General features: G+C 33.6%; 1 protein-coding gene across 1 annotated transcript in view; it reads left to right on the top strand.

The window, feature by feature from the left end:
• The first annotated feature begins 412 nt into the window (after nt 1-412).
• The window catches only part of recql4 (RecQ helicase-like 4), a 31,563-nt gene continuing 16,262 nt past the window's right edge, over nt 413-15,713 (top strand). Inside the window, exons 1-12 of the mRNA XM_087295233.2 lie at nt 413-685; nt 3,039-3,072; nt 3,434-3,534; nt 3,610-3,756; nt 7,280-8,346; nt 8,521-8,620; nt 10,156-10,306; nt 11,031-11,147; nt 12,994-13,146; nt 13,260-13,352; nt 15,239-15,375; nt 15,463-15,546. Of these exons, the coding sequence (XP_087151359.2) occupies nt 602-685; nt 3,039-3,072; nt 3,434-3,534; nt 3,610-3,756; nt 7,280-8,346; nt 8,521-8,620; nt 10,156-10,306; nt 11,031-11,147; nt 12,994-13,146; nt 13,260-13,352; nt 15,239-15,375; nt 15,463-15,546 (2,268 nt within the window). The 5' untranslated portion in view covers nt 413-601. The remainder of the gene's footprint in view (nt 686-3,038; nt 3,073-3,433; nt 3,535-3,609; nt 3,757-7,279; nt 8,347-8,520; nt 8,621-10,155; nt 10,307-11,030; nt 11,148-12,993; nt 13,147-13,259; nt 13,353-15,238; nt 15,376-15,462; nt 15,547-15,713) is intronic.

The raw sequence follows: 15,713 nt of genomic DNA, 5'->3' as shown, positions 1-15,713 counted from the left end.
CAATCTTGTTCTCTGCTATAATTTTTGGAGGTCATTTTTATATTTACCAGTAGAATATATGAACTTTTAAAACGTTGAAGATGCATTTATTTGACGTTGAAAAAAATAAAACAAAACTCTTTAAATATACTTAAACTTTTCACGTTCAGAAGTTGATTTGTCAGATCCTAAAGATATTTTGCTCGATTATTGGTTTAATCCTGCTTTATTCTGCTCAGAAAACAAGACTTTATCTGTGAAATATTGACGTATTGTTTTCGCTTCGAATTATTATCATTTTTTAAATGTATTTAATCATTTTCGGGTTAATTTATTAATTACATAATAAGTCCCTGTTTTTGAAGGACTTTTATTATGACGCTTTCGGAAGAGGCGGAAGTCGTCTAATGTTTTCATCACTGATTTGACATTTGGCGCGTTTGCTCGCAGTGTAGTGAATGAGAGTCGACCATCATTTCTTTTGTACAGCATAAGTTTTCTATTTTATAACTGACATGATGTTTTTATAGCGACTCAGAAATACACGTTGTTGTATACAAGACTTATAAAGTTATAAGCAGCGGCTGAGCGAGTTTGTGTTCGTATTTGTGGATAAAGTGAAATGGATCGATATAATGACGTCAAAATCCTCCTGAAGAAATGGGAACAGTCTTTCTTCCAAACAAACAACAGAAAACCCAATAAGGTATCGTGTTTCAACATTATTGCGGTATTTTGAGGAGAAGTTGGTTTTATATTCGCACATTCAGACTTTCTCCTTGATATAATTTCAGAAAAGTATTATTTGCACACTCTCAATAGGGAAATCAATGACTATTAACGTACAACGTTGTTCACAGTCAATGAAGTAGTGCTAAAGTAGTTTGAAAAACAAATTTGCATGCTATTTCAGACCTAGTATATGTATATGTGTGTGTATTATATATATATATATATATATATATATATATATATATATATATATATATATATATGCTGATTTCCTCTTTACCCCGTTTTATTGCAAAAAACAGTTGAAGATATTAATACAAAACAATTGTATTAATATTTGTTTACGATACAGAATATGAATTTACATGAAACGAGAAAAGATACAAGAGAGAGAAAGAAAAAAAGACAAAGAACATGAAATAAACTTGAGGGTTAGATATTTAAGAATCAATTACAGTATATAAATTGAAGTGAAATGAATAAATTTAATAAAATAGTTTGCTTTCTTATTTTCAGATACTGAAATTAAATGTAAATAATGACTAAATTATTGCACAAAAAAACAGGAAAATATGGTTTGGTATTAGTAAATTTGGATTTGTGGATATGGAATTTACAAAGAAAGAAAATTAAATTTATAACAAAAAACAAGCATTTCTTTCAGCAGAGGCAGATTCATAGTAACCTAAAATAATTTCTTTAAAAGTAACAGAAACTTCTTGTTGTATATTATCATTAATAAATGAGCCAATATGTTTTCAAAATTGTACAGCATAATTACAATCCCAAAATTACTTGGAAAAACAGTTTCAGTATGAAATTGACAAAATGAAAATTTTACATCAATATTAGAATTACTTTATTAATAATTATTCAATAGGATAAAAATGGTTGATTCATTGAAAAGACGCTTCTTTGACCTTGTTGGTGAGGAAAAATTTTAGTTGCAAAGACCATATTTCCCATTTCAAATCTCTATATACAGCTGAAGTCAGAATCATTAGTCCCCCTGTTTATTTTCTCCAATTCCTGTTTAACGAAGAGATTTATTTTCAACACATTTCTAATCATGATAGTTTTAATAACTCATTTCTAATAACTGATTTATTGATTTGTGCCAAGATGACAGTAAATAATATTTGACTAAATATTTTTCAAGACACTTCTATACAGCTTAAAGTGACATTTAAAGGCTTAACTAGGTTAATTAAGGTAACTAGGCAGGTTAGGGCAATTAGGCAAGTTATTGTATAATGATGGTTTGTTCTGTAGACTATCGAAAAACAAATTAGCCTAAAGGGGCTAATAATATTGATCTTAAAATGTTTTTAAAAAAATTAAAAACTGCTTTTATTCTAGCCGAAATAAAGCAAATAAGACTTTCTCCAGAAGAAAAAATATTATCAGACATACTGTGAACATTTCCTTGCTCTGTTAAACATAATTTGGGAAATATTAAAAACAAAATGAATTAAAAGGGGGGCGAATAATTTTGACTTCAACTGTACATTATTCCAATATTTAATTACAGGGGTAAATGTAACAACCTTTACAATAAAAAGAGATCTAATTTTGTAATTTCTATCTTTTTATTAGAAAAACTAATTTTACATATAAACGTCTCTGTCGGTGCAGCAAAATGAACTCTTTTAGGATGATCGCTATTTTTAAAGAGCACAGTAGTTCCTGATATTATAGCTCCCACATAACATTGCCAACAAAAATTTTTGACTTATTGGTATGTTATATTCTGAGATAAACTCAAAGTAATCCATTAATCAACCTCTGTTGTTAAATAACGGACTAACTAAAAGCAAACCGATATTAAACCATTGACTGAAAAACAGATTTATTTTTATAGAAAATATTTATTATTTATTTTTATTATTCCAAAAAAAAAAATGTGAGGAGTAAAATTGTGTTTATAAATTAAAGCCCAGGACAAAAGTGCTTGTTGATGGAAATAAGAAAGATTAACAAGGAATTTTGGTTATGTTATAATTGCACATCAATAAAAATATAATGCCTCCAACAAAACAAAATACAGACCGAGTATATAAAAGTAGCGTGGTAAACAATGTGTGATGTCAAAAGTGATCACTTTGCTAATAAAATGAATGAATGTGTGAATATAAAACCAACTTTCCCTCAATTTGTGGTATATATTGTGTTCTGTGTTGCATATGTTGTGTTTTATGCAAGGCTAAGTGTAAATTTGTTCTCATTCGAATATGTGTTGATGTATATCACATGAACATTTTAGGTTACATCAGATATTTATTGGTTTTTTTGTCATTATTAATGTGTAAACCTGTTTTCTTTTGAAGGATGACATTGATAAAGCTCCCGAAGAGACGAGGCGTAAGTTTGTGTTGTTAAATTTGTTCATGTTTGACTGTGATGCATTGTTTGTTTGCTTCTGTCACTGACCTTTATGTGTTTATTGAGGTAAAGTTGCTTTTATATTTGAAAATTCAGGCTTTCTTCCTAATAATATAATTTTAAAAATGTTTTTTTGCAAATGCTAAATATGGAAATCATATTAGCAGCCAATAGCTATCAAAGTACAACATTGTAAATAGTGCAAATGTTGTTTTGAAGTCATACTTGCATGGGATTTCAGACCGCATATTCAAAGTACATTATAGTTGTCATTGTTCAAACATGTACGAATGTGTGAATACAAACTGGCTTCACCTCAATTATGTGTTTGTGTTTGCAGAACTTTATAAAGAGTATCGCTCTCTTAAAGTAGCGAAAGAAAGAAATGACGCTGTGAAGGAGAGTCAAACCAAACCCCCAGAGAGTCAGTCATCTACAGATGTGAGTCGACAAATATTCATCAGATGACTTCATAGCTTTTGAGTATTGCAGTTTGTTTACATGCACTGTTTTCAGGGATCTGGATGCTGGGGATCTCACCTCAACCGGAAAAATCTACCCGTTGCTCTACCAAAACTGTCATCAGATGATAAGGAGACTCTCAAAGCTTCAGCTCAGTACTTTGGCATGAAGCTGAAGAATAATCTCGGAGGCTTAACAAAGGTAAATATGAGCCTTTTTTGGTCCCACTTTATATTAAGTGTCCTCATCTACTATGTACTTGCATCAAAAAATAAATAAATACAATGTACTTACCGTGTGTTAAATGTATTTGAGAAAACTTGTGGTGCTTTTGAGTTGGGATAGAGGTTGCGTTTTGGACAGGTTTGGTGGCATGGGTAGGTTTAAGGGTGGGTTAAGGTGTAAGGGATGGTCAACAGTGTATTTACAAATGTAATTACAAAAGTTAATTAAAGATGTAATTACATACATGTATTTAATCAAGCATAAGTACATATTAAATTTTAGATTAGATTAGATTAGATTCAACTTTATTGGCATTACACATGTACAAGTACAATGCAACGAAATGCAGTTTAGGTCTAACCAGCAGTGCAATAGCAGCAAGTGCAGGATACAGGAATAAGTTATAAAGTGCAGTTATAGAAAACTATGGTGATATTTACAGATGTATGTACTATGAACATTATATACAGGTTGGCTATGAACAGATTTACAATATATGAATATATGTGCAGGTTGCTATTAATAATCAGTAGTGTGCAGATAGATAAACATGATTACAAGTGTATATGTTACAATATATATAAGTACAGGTTGCTATTAATAATCAGTAGTATGCAGATAAATAAGCATGATTAACAGTGTATATGTATAGTGAGTGTGTACATAATTACAAATGCCCATATGCAGTGGGTATGTACAGTTCAATAAGTAAACAGTTCAATGTGGTGCAGTGAATGTGCAAATTTTAAACGTGCAAATGTTAAACAGTGCATTTATTGCGAGGAGTTTAGGTTAGAGGAGAGTGGGGGGTGTATTGGGGCGCAAAAGAGTCAGTGTGGGGCAGAGTTCAGGAGGGAGACAGCTCTGGGGAAAAAGCTGTTCCTCAGTCTGCTGGTTTTTGTCCAGTGGAGCCTGAAGCGCCTGCCGGAGGGCAGGAGAGAAAACTGTCTGTGAGCGGGGTGAAAGGTGTCCTTCAGAATACTGCGTGCTCGGCGCAAACAGTGTTTCTTCTGGATGTTCTCTATGGCTGGCAGTGTGGTCCCTGTGATGCGTTGGGCAGTTTTCACCACCCGCTGTGTGAATGTATTTACACAATAAGTACATTGTAACAAACTATTAAATCCTGTGTAAGTACATATTAGTTAAGGCCACTTAATATAAAGTGGGACCCCTTTTTTATTTTTTTATCAAATTAACAGTATTTATTACAAACAACCATTTTTATGTAGTTTATAAATGTCTAATTCACTGTACAGTAAAATAATTATTAAACAATGACACATCCTTAATCGGTAAGAACAGATTGTTTTAATTGAAGTTTAGTTAGTTAGTTTAATTATATAGCACATTTTTTACAACACAACGTTGCCCAAAGTGCTGAACACAATCAATACTGACAATAAAATGTACATCACATACATAACAATTAAAACATAAGGCAAACCCCTCACAGGGCTCAACAATAAAGACCGCCCGATGGCCCGGGGCCAGCATGAGAGATGCTCGGGACAGTAGACTGAATCGTTACTAGCCCGATCGGGGCAGTGCTGCCTTGTCACTAAATTTTAAATAGACGGCAACATAACCGCCGAAAACGTCTGCTTCTAACATTGTGGAAACATTTACATGGTACAACACAACGAAAAAAATTAAGTGATGTTTTGCTTAGTTTGCCGTCACTTTTAAGTTAGCCACCTATTGTTTTGCAATAAAATACCTGCACATTTTCTACATTCTATATTTTACTGCTAAATATTTTAACATTTTTTCAAACATTTAAATTCTAGATTCACAGACAATATTTTGTGACCCATTATTTAATATATGTGGCTAATAAATAGCAATAAAATTTTTGTTATTTTTTATTTTTATTTTATTTTATTTATTTTATTTTTTTTGCTGGGGCCAGTGAAAATTTTGGCAGGGCAAGTAAAAATGAGCCAATCGGGCCAGTAGGAAAAATCCTTAGCGTTGAACCCTGCCTCAACATTAAAAAGGCTCAAATACTAAGGAACAAAGATGGCGTTTCAAACGCTTTTTAAAAAAACAGATAGGGTTGGAGCATGTCTAATGTTCCAGAGTTTTGGGGCGACAACAGCAAAAGCCCGATACCCACCTTGCTTACACTGGGACCTCGGTATAGAAAGAATAAATTCATCTGAAGACCTCAGTGACCTACCAGGATTATATACATGTAGCAGGTCTGACAAGTAAGATGGTGCCAGATTGTTTAAGGATTTTAAAACAAAGATTAATAGTTTAAAATCAATCCGTGATCTAACAGGCAGCCAGCCCAGAGAGGAAAGAACTGGGGATATGTGCTCGTACTTGCGAGTCCCTGTCAGAAGTCTCGCAGCCACATTTTGTACTAATTGCAATCTATTTAGGGAATTTTGACTAATACCCACATACAGGGCATTGCAATAGTCAAGTCCTCCCAAAATAAAAGCACGGCTCACCTTCTCAAGGTCATTAAAAGAGAGAAAGGACTTTAATTTAATTAAAAGAAATCCCTCTATATCAGTGGTTCTCAAACTGTGGTACGTGTACCACTAGTGGTACGCAGGCTTCCTTCTAGTGATACGTAGAGGAATTAAATATGTCATATGTACATGCTACATATTTAAAAATCTATCAAAAATTATTTTATATATGAATATGACGACATATAGCCTATATTTATGAGGTCCAGGCAACATTTCGAGGTGTTGATAAATAGGCTACTACATGTTAATACTTTACATTTAGTACAGATTTTTTGTTTACCTTTTAAAAACAATAACCTGTCATTTTTAATGTTTAAAAGCACATTTAAGTTTTTAGTTTGTTTTCGTTAATTTAATTAATTAATTTTTTAAAAACAGTGTTAATATTCAAACTATTTATACGTTTAAAGTGGCTGACAAAAATAAATAGGAATTAAAACAATAAAATAGTAGGAATTAATCTGCCTCGTTTTGGAAATGTACAGAGCTGTAGCTGCTTTACTGGGACTACTACGCTACTTTATTTCATTTTGGTGGTACTTGGAGAGACAATTTTTTTCCGAGGTGTAACTTGATGAATAGAGTTTGAGAACTACTGCTCTATATGATATAATTATTTGTTTTAATCATTGGAAAATTAATTAAGGAGGATATTATGTCCTCTATGTCTTAGTTTTAAAAAACAAACTATTAGATATATTAGTGAAATGTTGCTATAATACTGCAAATTATTATATGGTTAAAATTTGAACAGATTTCTTACAGATTTGTACATTTTTCAAGAGATTTCGATGTATTTTTTGATGTGATGTTTTTTTTTTTTAATGATGTAAGTTGAAAAACCTTAATTTAACCCATATAATACAGTAAATATTAAATTACAGATTAGATGTATAGTCAACAGCTTTTTGATATGAAAATGTTATTTAATTAAATATTATATTTAATTTTTTTATTATATATAAATTCTATTATATATAAATATTTATTTATTTATTATATATAAATTCTAGGAGCGATCATTTTCTCTGAAGAAAGCAGCAACTCCTCGCCGAACACCACAAAAGCCAATAAAGGACACTGTAGACTCCAATGCAGCAGCAACAGATGTTGAATCTCACACACCAAAGCCAGCCAACACGTGTCCAGACCCTAGCGCTGCTCCTGTCCAGGCGGCCAAGATGGATTTTGAGGACGATCCGTCTGATCCTTTCCCATCCATAACTCCTTCCAAACCCTGCTCTACAGTTGTAGGTTCTGCGCAGAAGAGCGTGGAGCGAGTCCAGTTCCTGAGGCAGTCCATCACCAGGAGGTTTTCATCCGTGGACAGTGGCTGGCTTGCACGCTGTCAGGTTTTCGATGAGGTGGAGGAACCTCAGAAACCTGTTGCAGGGAATTCAGAGCTGGCGAAGGATGAGAAAAGTTTCTTGCAACCTGCTGTTGGAAGCAAATCTGGCTCCCCGGGGACTCATGGTGAACGGGTACCTCATAAAAATAGCCCAAATGAGGGTCAAACATTTCCAAATACTTTATTGGGGAGGAACAAATCCTCCCTGCCAGAAGAAGAAGCACAGATAGATCCAGTAACATCTTCAGTAAGGAATAATGTAGTGTTGAATGCAATATCGGGCTCCCCAGGGACTCATGGTGAACGGGTATCTCTTAAAAGTAGCCCAAAGCTGAGGGTAAATGATGAGAACTTATCAGAGGAGCCTGAATTTACTCCAAACACTAAACAACGCAAAACCAAGGCTAGAAAAGATCAAGATTCAGGTGCAAAAACGAAAGGTCGAAAAAGGCAAAGAGAGGCTGATAATGGTGATGATATGGATGAATCTGAAGAGAAAGAAGGTGGAGTGAAAAAGAGAAGGAAAACTAAGAAAGGAGAGACCGCTGGGGAAGATCAGCCCAAGAAAAGAGGGAAGAAGAAAGGAAAAGTGGAAGAGGATGATGACGATGGCAGCTCGGAGAACAAGAAACCTCAGAAACGAGCGATGCCTCAGGAGAATCTTCTGGGTGAGGTGGATGAGGAGGAGGCCAGAGCAGCTGCGTATGCCATGAAGAACACGGTCAGGGTCAGGTGGGTAATCTGTCAGGAATTGGCATTAAAGGGTTAGTTCACGCAAAAATTATAATTACATCATCATTTCTCTCCCTCATGTGTTTAAAACCTTTTTTGAGTTTCTGTTTTGTTAAACACAAAAGAACGAACCCTGTATTTGGTTTACTTATTCATCACTATAATTTTGTCCAGGCCTACTAAGAACACAGATGGAAATTTTGTGAAAATCAATTTGAAGAAGAAGTCCCACGTCAAAGGGTTTGCTTTGAGAGGGGCTGCACTGAGAAAACAGGTTGGTTGACCAAATTAAACACCTACTTGAAATTTATTGTTCATGCAGTAAGGACAATTGACATCATTTAGTCATTCTTTTAGTTGCTCAAACTCTCATATCTCTCATATATTTTAAAACACAAAATTCAATACATTATAATAAAAAATAATGATACCAAAAGCTCTTCTTAATGTTTTAATCTTTTTAAGACATAATTGTTTTACATTATTATTATTCAGATGTCAGGTCAAAAGGGAGTGTCCGTAGTGTCGTATGGCAATATTCTTATTAAAAAAAAAAAAAAAAAAAAAAATATATATATATATATATATATGTATATGTATATATATATATATGTATGTATATATATATATATATATATATATATATATATATATATGTATATGTATATATATATGTATATGTATATATATATATGTATATATATGTATATATGTGTATATATATATATATATATGTATATATATATATGTATATGTATATATATATATATATATGTATATGTATGTATATATATATATATATATATATATATATATATATATATATATATATATATATGTATATGTATATATATGTATATATATGTATATATGTGTATATATATATATGTATATATATATATATATATATATATATATATATATATATATATATATATATATATATATATATATATATATATATATGTGTGTGTGTATATATATATATTTTTTTCTTCTTTTTTTTCTTTTTTTTTTTGGAGGGGATTTTTTGGGGGGATTTTTATTCCTTTAATATTGACAGGACAGTAGAGCATAGACTGGAAAGTTTGAGGAGCAGAGAGGAACAGGATTGACAAAGAAACTCGAGCCGGGACTCAAACTCAGGTCGACTCAAACACTGCAGTGCTATATGTTGCTGCACTCACCGCGAGGCTACTGCACCATTTTTTTTACCAATATTGATATCAGATTTGATGCATCTTTATACAGTCAATATGGAGTTTGCATGTTCTCCCTGCGTTCGCGTGGGTTTCCTCCGGGTGCTGCGGTTTCCTCAACAGTAAAAGATATGCGGTACAGGTGAATTGGGTAGGATAAATTGTCTGTAGTGTATGAGTGTGTGTGTGAATGTGTTTGTGGATGTTTCCCAGAGATGGGTTGCGGCTGGAAGGGCATCCGCTGCATAAAAACTTGCTAGATAAATTGGTGGTTCGTTGCACTGTGGCGACCCCGGATTAATAAAAGGACTAAGCCGACAAGAAAATGAATGAATGAATCAATATACAGTCATTAATACCAAACTAAAACCACAACTTTTCCGTGTGAATATGCATAGTCACACTGAATGTCGAAAGGGCTTAATTTTATTATATTTATCTTACTTTTCACTTCTGTTCTAGCTCAAATGCTACACAAGGCTGAGAGCCTGAAACCTTGTTCTTCTTGTATTTTTTAACCTTATGTATTTTATAAAACAGCATTAAAAAGAACACAATAGACAGCAGTGTCACTTTATAAAATATTTTTCGCCATGTTTCATAATTCCAGATGTACATGCAGAAGTTCCAGCTAAAGGGCGAACGGTTTGGGGGTGGATTCGGCAGGGGCAGGGGGCGTTTCGGCGGCTTCAATCGCCAAGGAGACACCTGCTATAAGTGTGGCGGGACAGGCCATTGGGCACGAGACTGCAGAGGAAAGGGTGAGAGGCTGGTCAGATATTTCATATTGCACACTTAATATAGTACACAATAATTGCACTGCACTGTACATGCCCATTTGTTAATATACATATCTACTGCACAAATACACAGTGTATGATACGCCTTAAAAATACTGGCTTCCACAAAAACGATTTGTGTTGGGACAACATAAGAGACTTAAGTTAATTGTTTTATGTTTAATCCACTAATTTAGTGAATTTAATAAATTTAATAAACTAATAAGTTGCCCCCCTCCCTCCCAAAAAAAAAAATAAACTCAAGAATTGTGTTGTTTCAGCTAATTTTAAACAAGTAGTCATTGTTTTTGAGTGTATACATATTTACATATTTATTTGTAACTCCTGGTTATAGCAAATAGCAACCTGTATATTATGTTCATTTATATTTGCATGGCCCTTATTATTAATAGCAACCTGTACACTATGTTCATCTATTTGTAAATATCTTATTCTTAGTTTATATGACTTGTATATTATGTTTATAGTACATCCATCTGTAAATATCACCCATAGTTTTGTATAATTGCACTTTTAACTTGTACCTATATCCTGCACTATTGCACTGCTGCTTAGAGCTAAACTGCTTTTCATTGCTTCGTACTTGTACATGTGTAATGACAATAAAGTTGATTCTAATCTAAAACAGGACTCTGTGCTCATGAATATGTGATTATGTTAATGATAAGATGGGTTTGTGTTGCAGTTCCTGTCAATACTTCTGCAGAACAGCAGGAAACCCCAGTGGAGGAGGAAGAGTTTGAGTTGCCCACATTGGAGGAAGTTGCCAGAGCAACAGGAACTCTGCGCTCAGAGCCTATAGGTGGGTTTGCATGGGTCACATGTTCATATACTGATTGTAATCTTGTTACACCAAAGCAACTGGATGGGGATGTGTAAAAATACTCTTTCGTGACAACAACCCAGTGAGCATTATACATTTAGTTTAAATTTTTTTCCTCAAATTCCATTTTTACCATTTAAATTTTTCAGGATTTCGTTATTTTTGTTGTAACTGTTTAATTTTTCTGGACTTTTTCTTCGTTTCTTCTGGACAAATTTTTTTTTTTTTTACAATTTTTTTGTAAAAAGCATGTCTAATTAATTGAAATTATGAAAAAGTTTAGTGAAATTATAACTATAAAATTATTTGCATTTAATAAAATTGTTTACAATATAACAATTATTTAAAATGGCTTTACATATATGGCAATTATAACAATTATTTACGTTATATAAAGAATATTTACCATGGTTTCCATTACATTCATTCTTCCATGGCGGGGCGCCACGCCAAAATTGATACCGCCACGGCTACAATACAGCTTTTCATTCAAAACATTCAGTCTTGTTTTTTTTTTATAAGGAGGTGATAATTGCACTAAAATGTATTAAAAGCTAAGTGGGTTATAACAGCGCAAACTTTTCTGTAACCGTAGTAGTGTTGTGCTTCATTTGTTTAACCCTTTAAGGTTACGTGCTGACTGACAGGTGCGCGATGCGTGAAGCCAGCAAACACAACGTATAGCCGTTTCACTTTACTTCAGGACGCATTAATGCTGCTCTGTAGGTCTATTGGAGACATTTAAAAATATTTCTAGAAAATCTAATAAATGTTGGAGACATACTAGTTATATAAATGCACTAAATTGCACTTCAGCAGCATTTATTTGAGAGCGCACAAGAAGATCTGCGCTTGAGCAGCGTATATTTGAAGGCGTGCAAGAAGTTTTGTGCATGAGCAAAGGAAATCGGCGCGCAAGCAAAGAGATTCGAATGCTCTTAAGCTGGAAAAAAATCCTTGAGGAAACACTTTTTACATTTGTTTAAATTTGTCAGACTTTTGTTTTGATGGCTTGTCATAAAATATCTGTGTCATGTGAGTGTTTCTGTTTATACAGGGGTCACCAAACTTGTTCTTGGAGGGCCGGTATCCTGCATATTTTAGCTCCAACCCTAATCAAACACACCTGAACAAGCTAATCAAGGTCTTTCTAGGCATACTTAAAACATGCAGGCAGGTGCGTTGAGGCAAGTTGGGGCTAAACTCTTTAGAGCAGAGATGTCAAACTCAATTCCTGGAGGGCTGCAGCCCTGCACAGTTTAGTTCCAACCCTGCTCCAACACACCTACCTGTAGGTTTCAAACAAGCCTGAAGGACTCAATTAGTTTGATCAGGTGTGTTTAATTAGGGTTGGAACTAAACTAGGCTGCGGCCCTTCAGGAATTGAGTTTGACATCCATGCTGTAGGGACACCGGCCCTCCAGGATGAAGATTGGTGACCCCTATGTTTGAATATGATATGGCGACATTTTGCCAAAGTGACACTCAGATCAGTATCAGAAATAAAGGTTTCGTTTTTATGTCCGCAAATAGTAAGACTGCAGAGGCTGAAAACACCACAAGCATCACGCCATTCATTTACACATACAAACTACAGGAAAACTGCATGTTTTTTCACACAGACACAGAGAACGTACAGATCTCATATTTAAATGAGACGTCCGTATCACAATTTGTTTAGGTGTATAAATCTGTTGATCCAAAATTGTACAAATTCCATGATGTTCTGCATTATATAGCTACTTTTATTTTTCTTCACATCACACTAGTTAAACAGCCCTAAACGCACAGCTGAAAATGAAAGCGATTTATATTCTAACCACAGTGGCCCCTCCCTCTGCGGACGGAGACTCTTCTGAGAAGGAGGAGCAGGGGGCGGAGATTCTGCTCAACATCATCAGGCCGGATTATGAAAGGCCCGCCCCTCCTCCGCCTATGGAGCCACTATACAAACTAAAGGATGATGGGAAAGTCCAAGGTATATCACAGTAGTGGGCTGTATGAGCTGTATTCTGTGCAAACTTCATTCTTTTTGTTTTTCTTCTTCTGTAATTTATTTATTTATTTATTATATTTATGTTATATATATAGATGTCCCTCCAGAAGTGTACGAAGCACTCCGAGACTTTGGTTACAAGTCCTTCAGGCCTGGTCAGGAGGCGGCCATCATGAGAATACTGTCAGGTTGGGAAGAAGTTAATAGAAGCTTGAAAAATTACTGTATTTCTTGTTTCTGATTTTTTTTATGGAACAATGAAAGTGCATGCAGATAACCAAAGATTTCTCTGCAAACTTGCAAAAAGAAATTGACAAAAATATATTGGTATTAAAATAACCTTCTAAAAGTCGCGGTAAAGCATTAAATTGTAATACAATATACAATGTTTGTTGTGCAGCAGTTAAAAAAAATTAAAAGGCAATGCGTTATCATACATTATTTGTTATATTTTAAGAGATTGATTGCCACAGTAACCTAATGAATTTTAATAAATGCAAATTTTGATGATGAATTTATAATGAATTATCAACACGAAAAAATGTTAACCTAAATTTAAAAGTAGCTTATTCTGTGGAATTTTATTTGTACTAATAGCTGTTTACACTCATTCTAGATGTCTAACAAACATGTCAAATGCATTTTGCTTTCCTTTTGAACTACATAAACTTAATTATGAGATTTAATTATCAAAATCATAATAGTTGTGACTAGTTTTGGTTATGCTCAGTCCTAATCTGGCGTGTGTTTCCCAAACAATGACGTAACTCCTAACTGAACTATCATAGTATGATGCATCGTTTGTGAAAAGAGCGATGTAGTGACCAGTTTCTCAAAACTGTAGTTGCTCTGACGCAGATCCATCATTTAAACCACATTAGTTATAACACAAAACATCCATAATGACGCTCTAAACGGAGGTTGAGTGACAACTTCTTTAGAGAAAATGCCCATAATATTTTGTGCAAATTATATTGTTTTTCATGCACATGCGTTAAAAAAATGCAATATTAGTTTTGGTAAAAACATGCACTCATTTTCCATATTTGTTAAAATTTACTGTATGTAAACGGCACATATAGGACAAATATTATTGAAAAAAACTCCATATTCTATTTTAAAACATAAAACCACTTTGCTAACACTTGTTCTAATCTTATATATAAATCATAAAAATTTGTGGGCTAATGGTTTTAATTTACAGTGGGCTATTTACTGAGAAATTAAAAAAATTCTGCTTAATAATAATAATAATAAAAAAATAATAATAAAATAATAATAATAATAATAATAATAATAATAATAATAATTGTTTATTTGTTTTTATTATTATATTAATTATATTAAGTAGGATATTGTTTATTTATAAATAAAAAAAAATTCATGAGCCACGGGAGTGTTAAAAATGGCATAAATGTTTTCAAAGAGCACTACAAAGGGAAGGCAATTGCCAATATGAAGATCACTAAAACCGAACTGTAAAAATAGAGATTATTTTATTGTTGTTTTTTTTTTTTTTTTATAATTCCAAGTTTAACTATTGGAACGTTCGAAAGGAATAGGGCATAGGGGAGAATAACTGGGAATAGAACACAGCCAAGAACTCTGCTTCTAACCACAGCTCCAGAGGTGTAGTTGTAAGCATACACGTTTGCGACGCAGTTTGCGAATGTTCGTTGGAATGACGAATTTAGGAAACACCAAATCAACGAACTATGTTTGTAACAACGAAACTTGCGACCTTAGTTAGCTAGCAATGGTTTTCGCAAACCCTTATCTGCACAATTAATACATAATTCTAGTCTGACAGAAACAAATGTTCTTTTAAATCTCTAAATCTCTAAGTTTTCATGTTTATAAAATGTTCAGTGCTATTTTGAGTCTATAAAAAAAATCTATTTTGCTGAAGTAAAAAGTGCATTCATTATGGCACACTTACCCTTAGTAAGTTCTAATCTGCTTTCAGATCTCATAGCCATGGGTTTTTACAACTAAATCACTATGAGTTTTATAAGAAGTGCTTAAAAGTAAACCAGATTTTTTGTGATCTGTTGATGTTTTCGTGTGTCTTCAGGTTTGTCCACACTGGTGGTTTTGTCCACTGGTATGGGCAAGTCTCTGTGTTACCAGCTGCCTGCATACCTGTACGCCCAGAGGAGCAAGAGCATCACGCTGGTGGTGTCTCCTCTGGTGTCTCTGATGGATGATCAGGTACTGCTGGAGGTTTATTACTACTGCCTACGACTCATTTCCAGCAAATAGAAAGTAGTTTGATGGATTTTTGAATTGTTTGTGAAGCTTTCTGGACTCCCGCCGAAGCTGAAAGCTGCCTGCATCCACTCCAACATGTCTGCGAAACAGAGAGAGGCGGCCATTGAGAAGGTAGAAGAGTAATACTAATAAAATGCAATTGATGTCCAATTTCTTGTTATACATACAGTAACGAAGGATAGAGAAATAATTTATTTATTTATTTTCCTTATTTTTTGTAGTATTATCAATAGACTGTTATATCACTTTTAAAAAATATGTCTGTTTTTTGTTTTATA

The sequence above is a fragment of the Danio rerio genome, chromosome 19 (assembly GCF_052040795.2).
Source record: "Danio rerio strain M-AB ecotype USA chromosome 19, GRCz13ab, whole genome shotgun sequence".
NCBI lineage: Eukaryota > Metazoa > Chordata > Actinopteri > Cypriniformes > Danionidae > Danio > Danio rerio.
The sequence above is the reverse complement of the archived record's forward strand: the minus strand, read 5'-3'. Positions and strand labels throughout refer to the sequence as shown.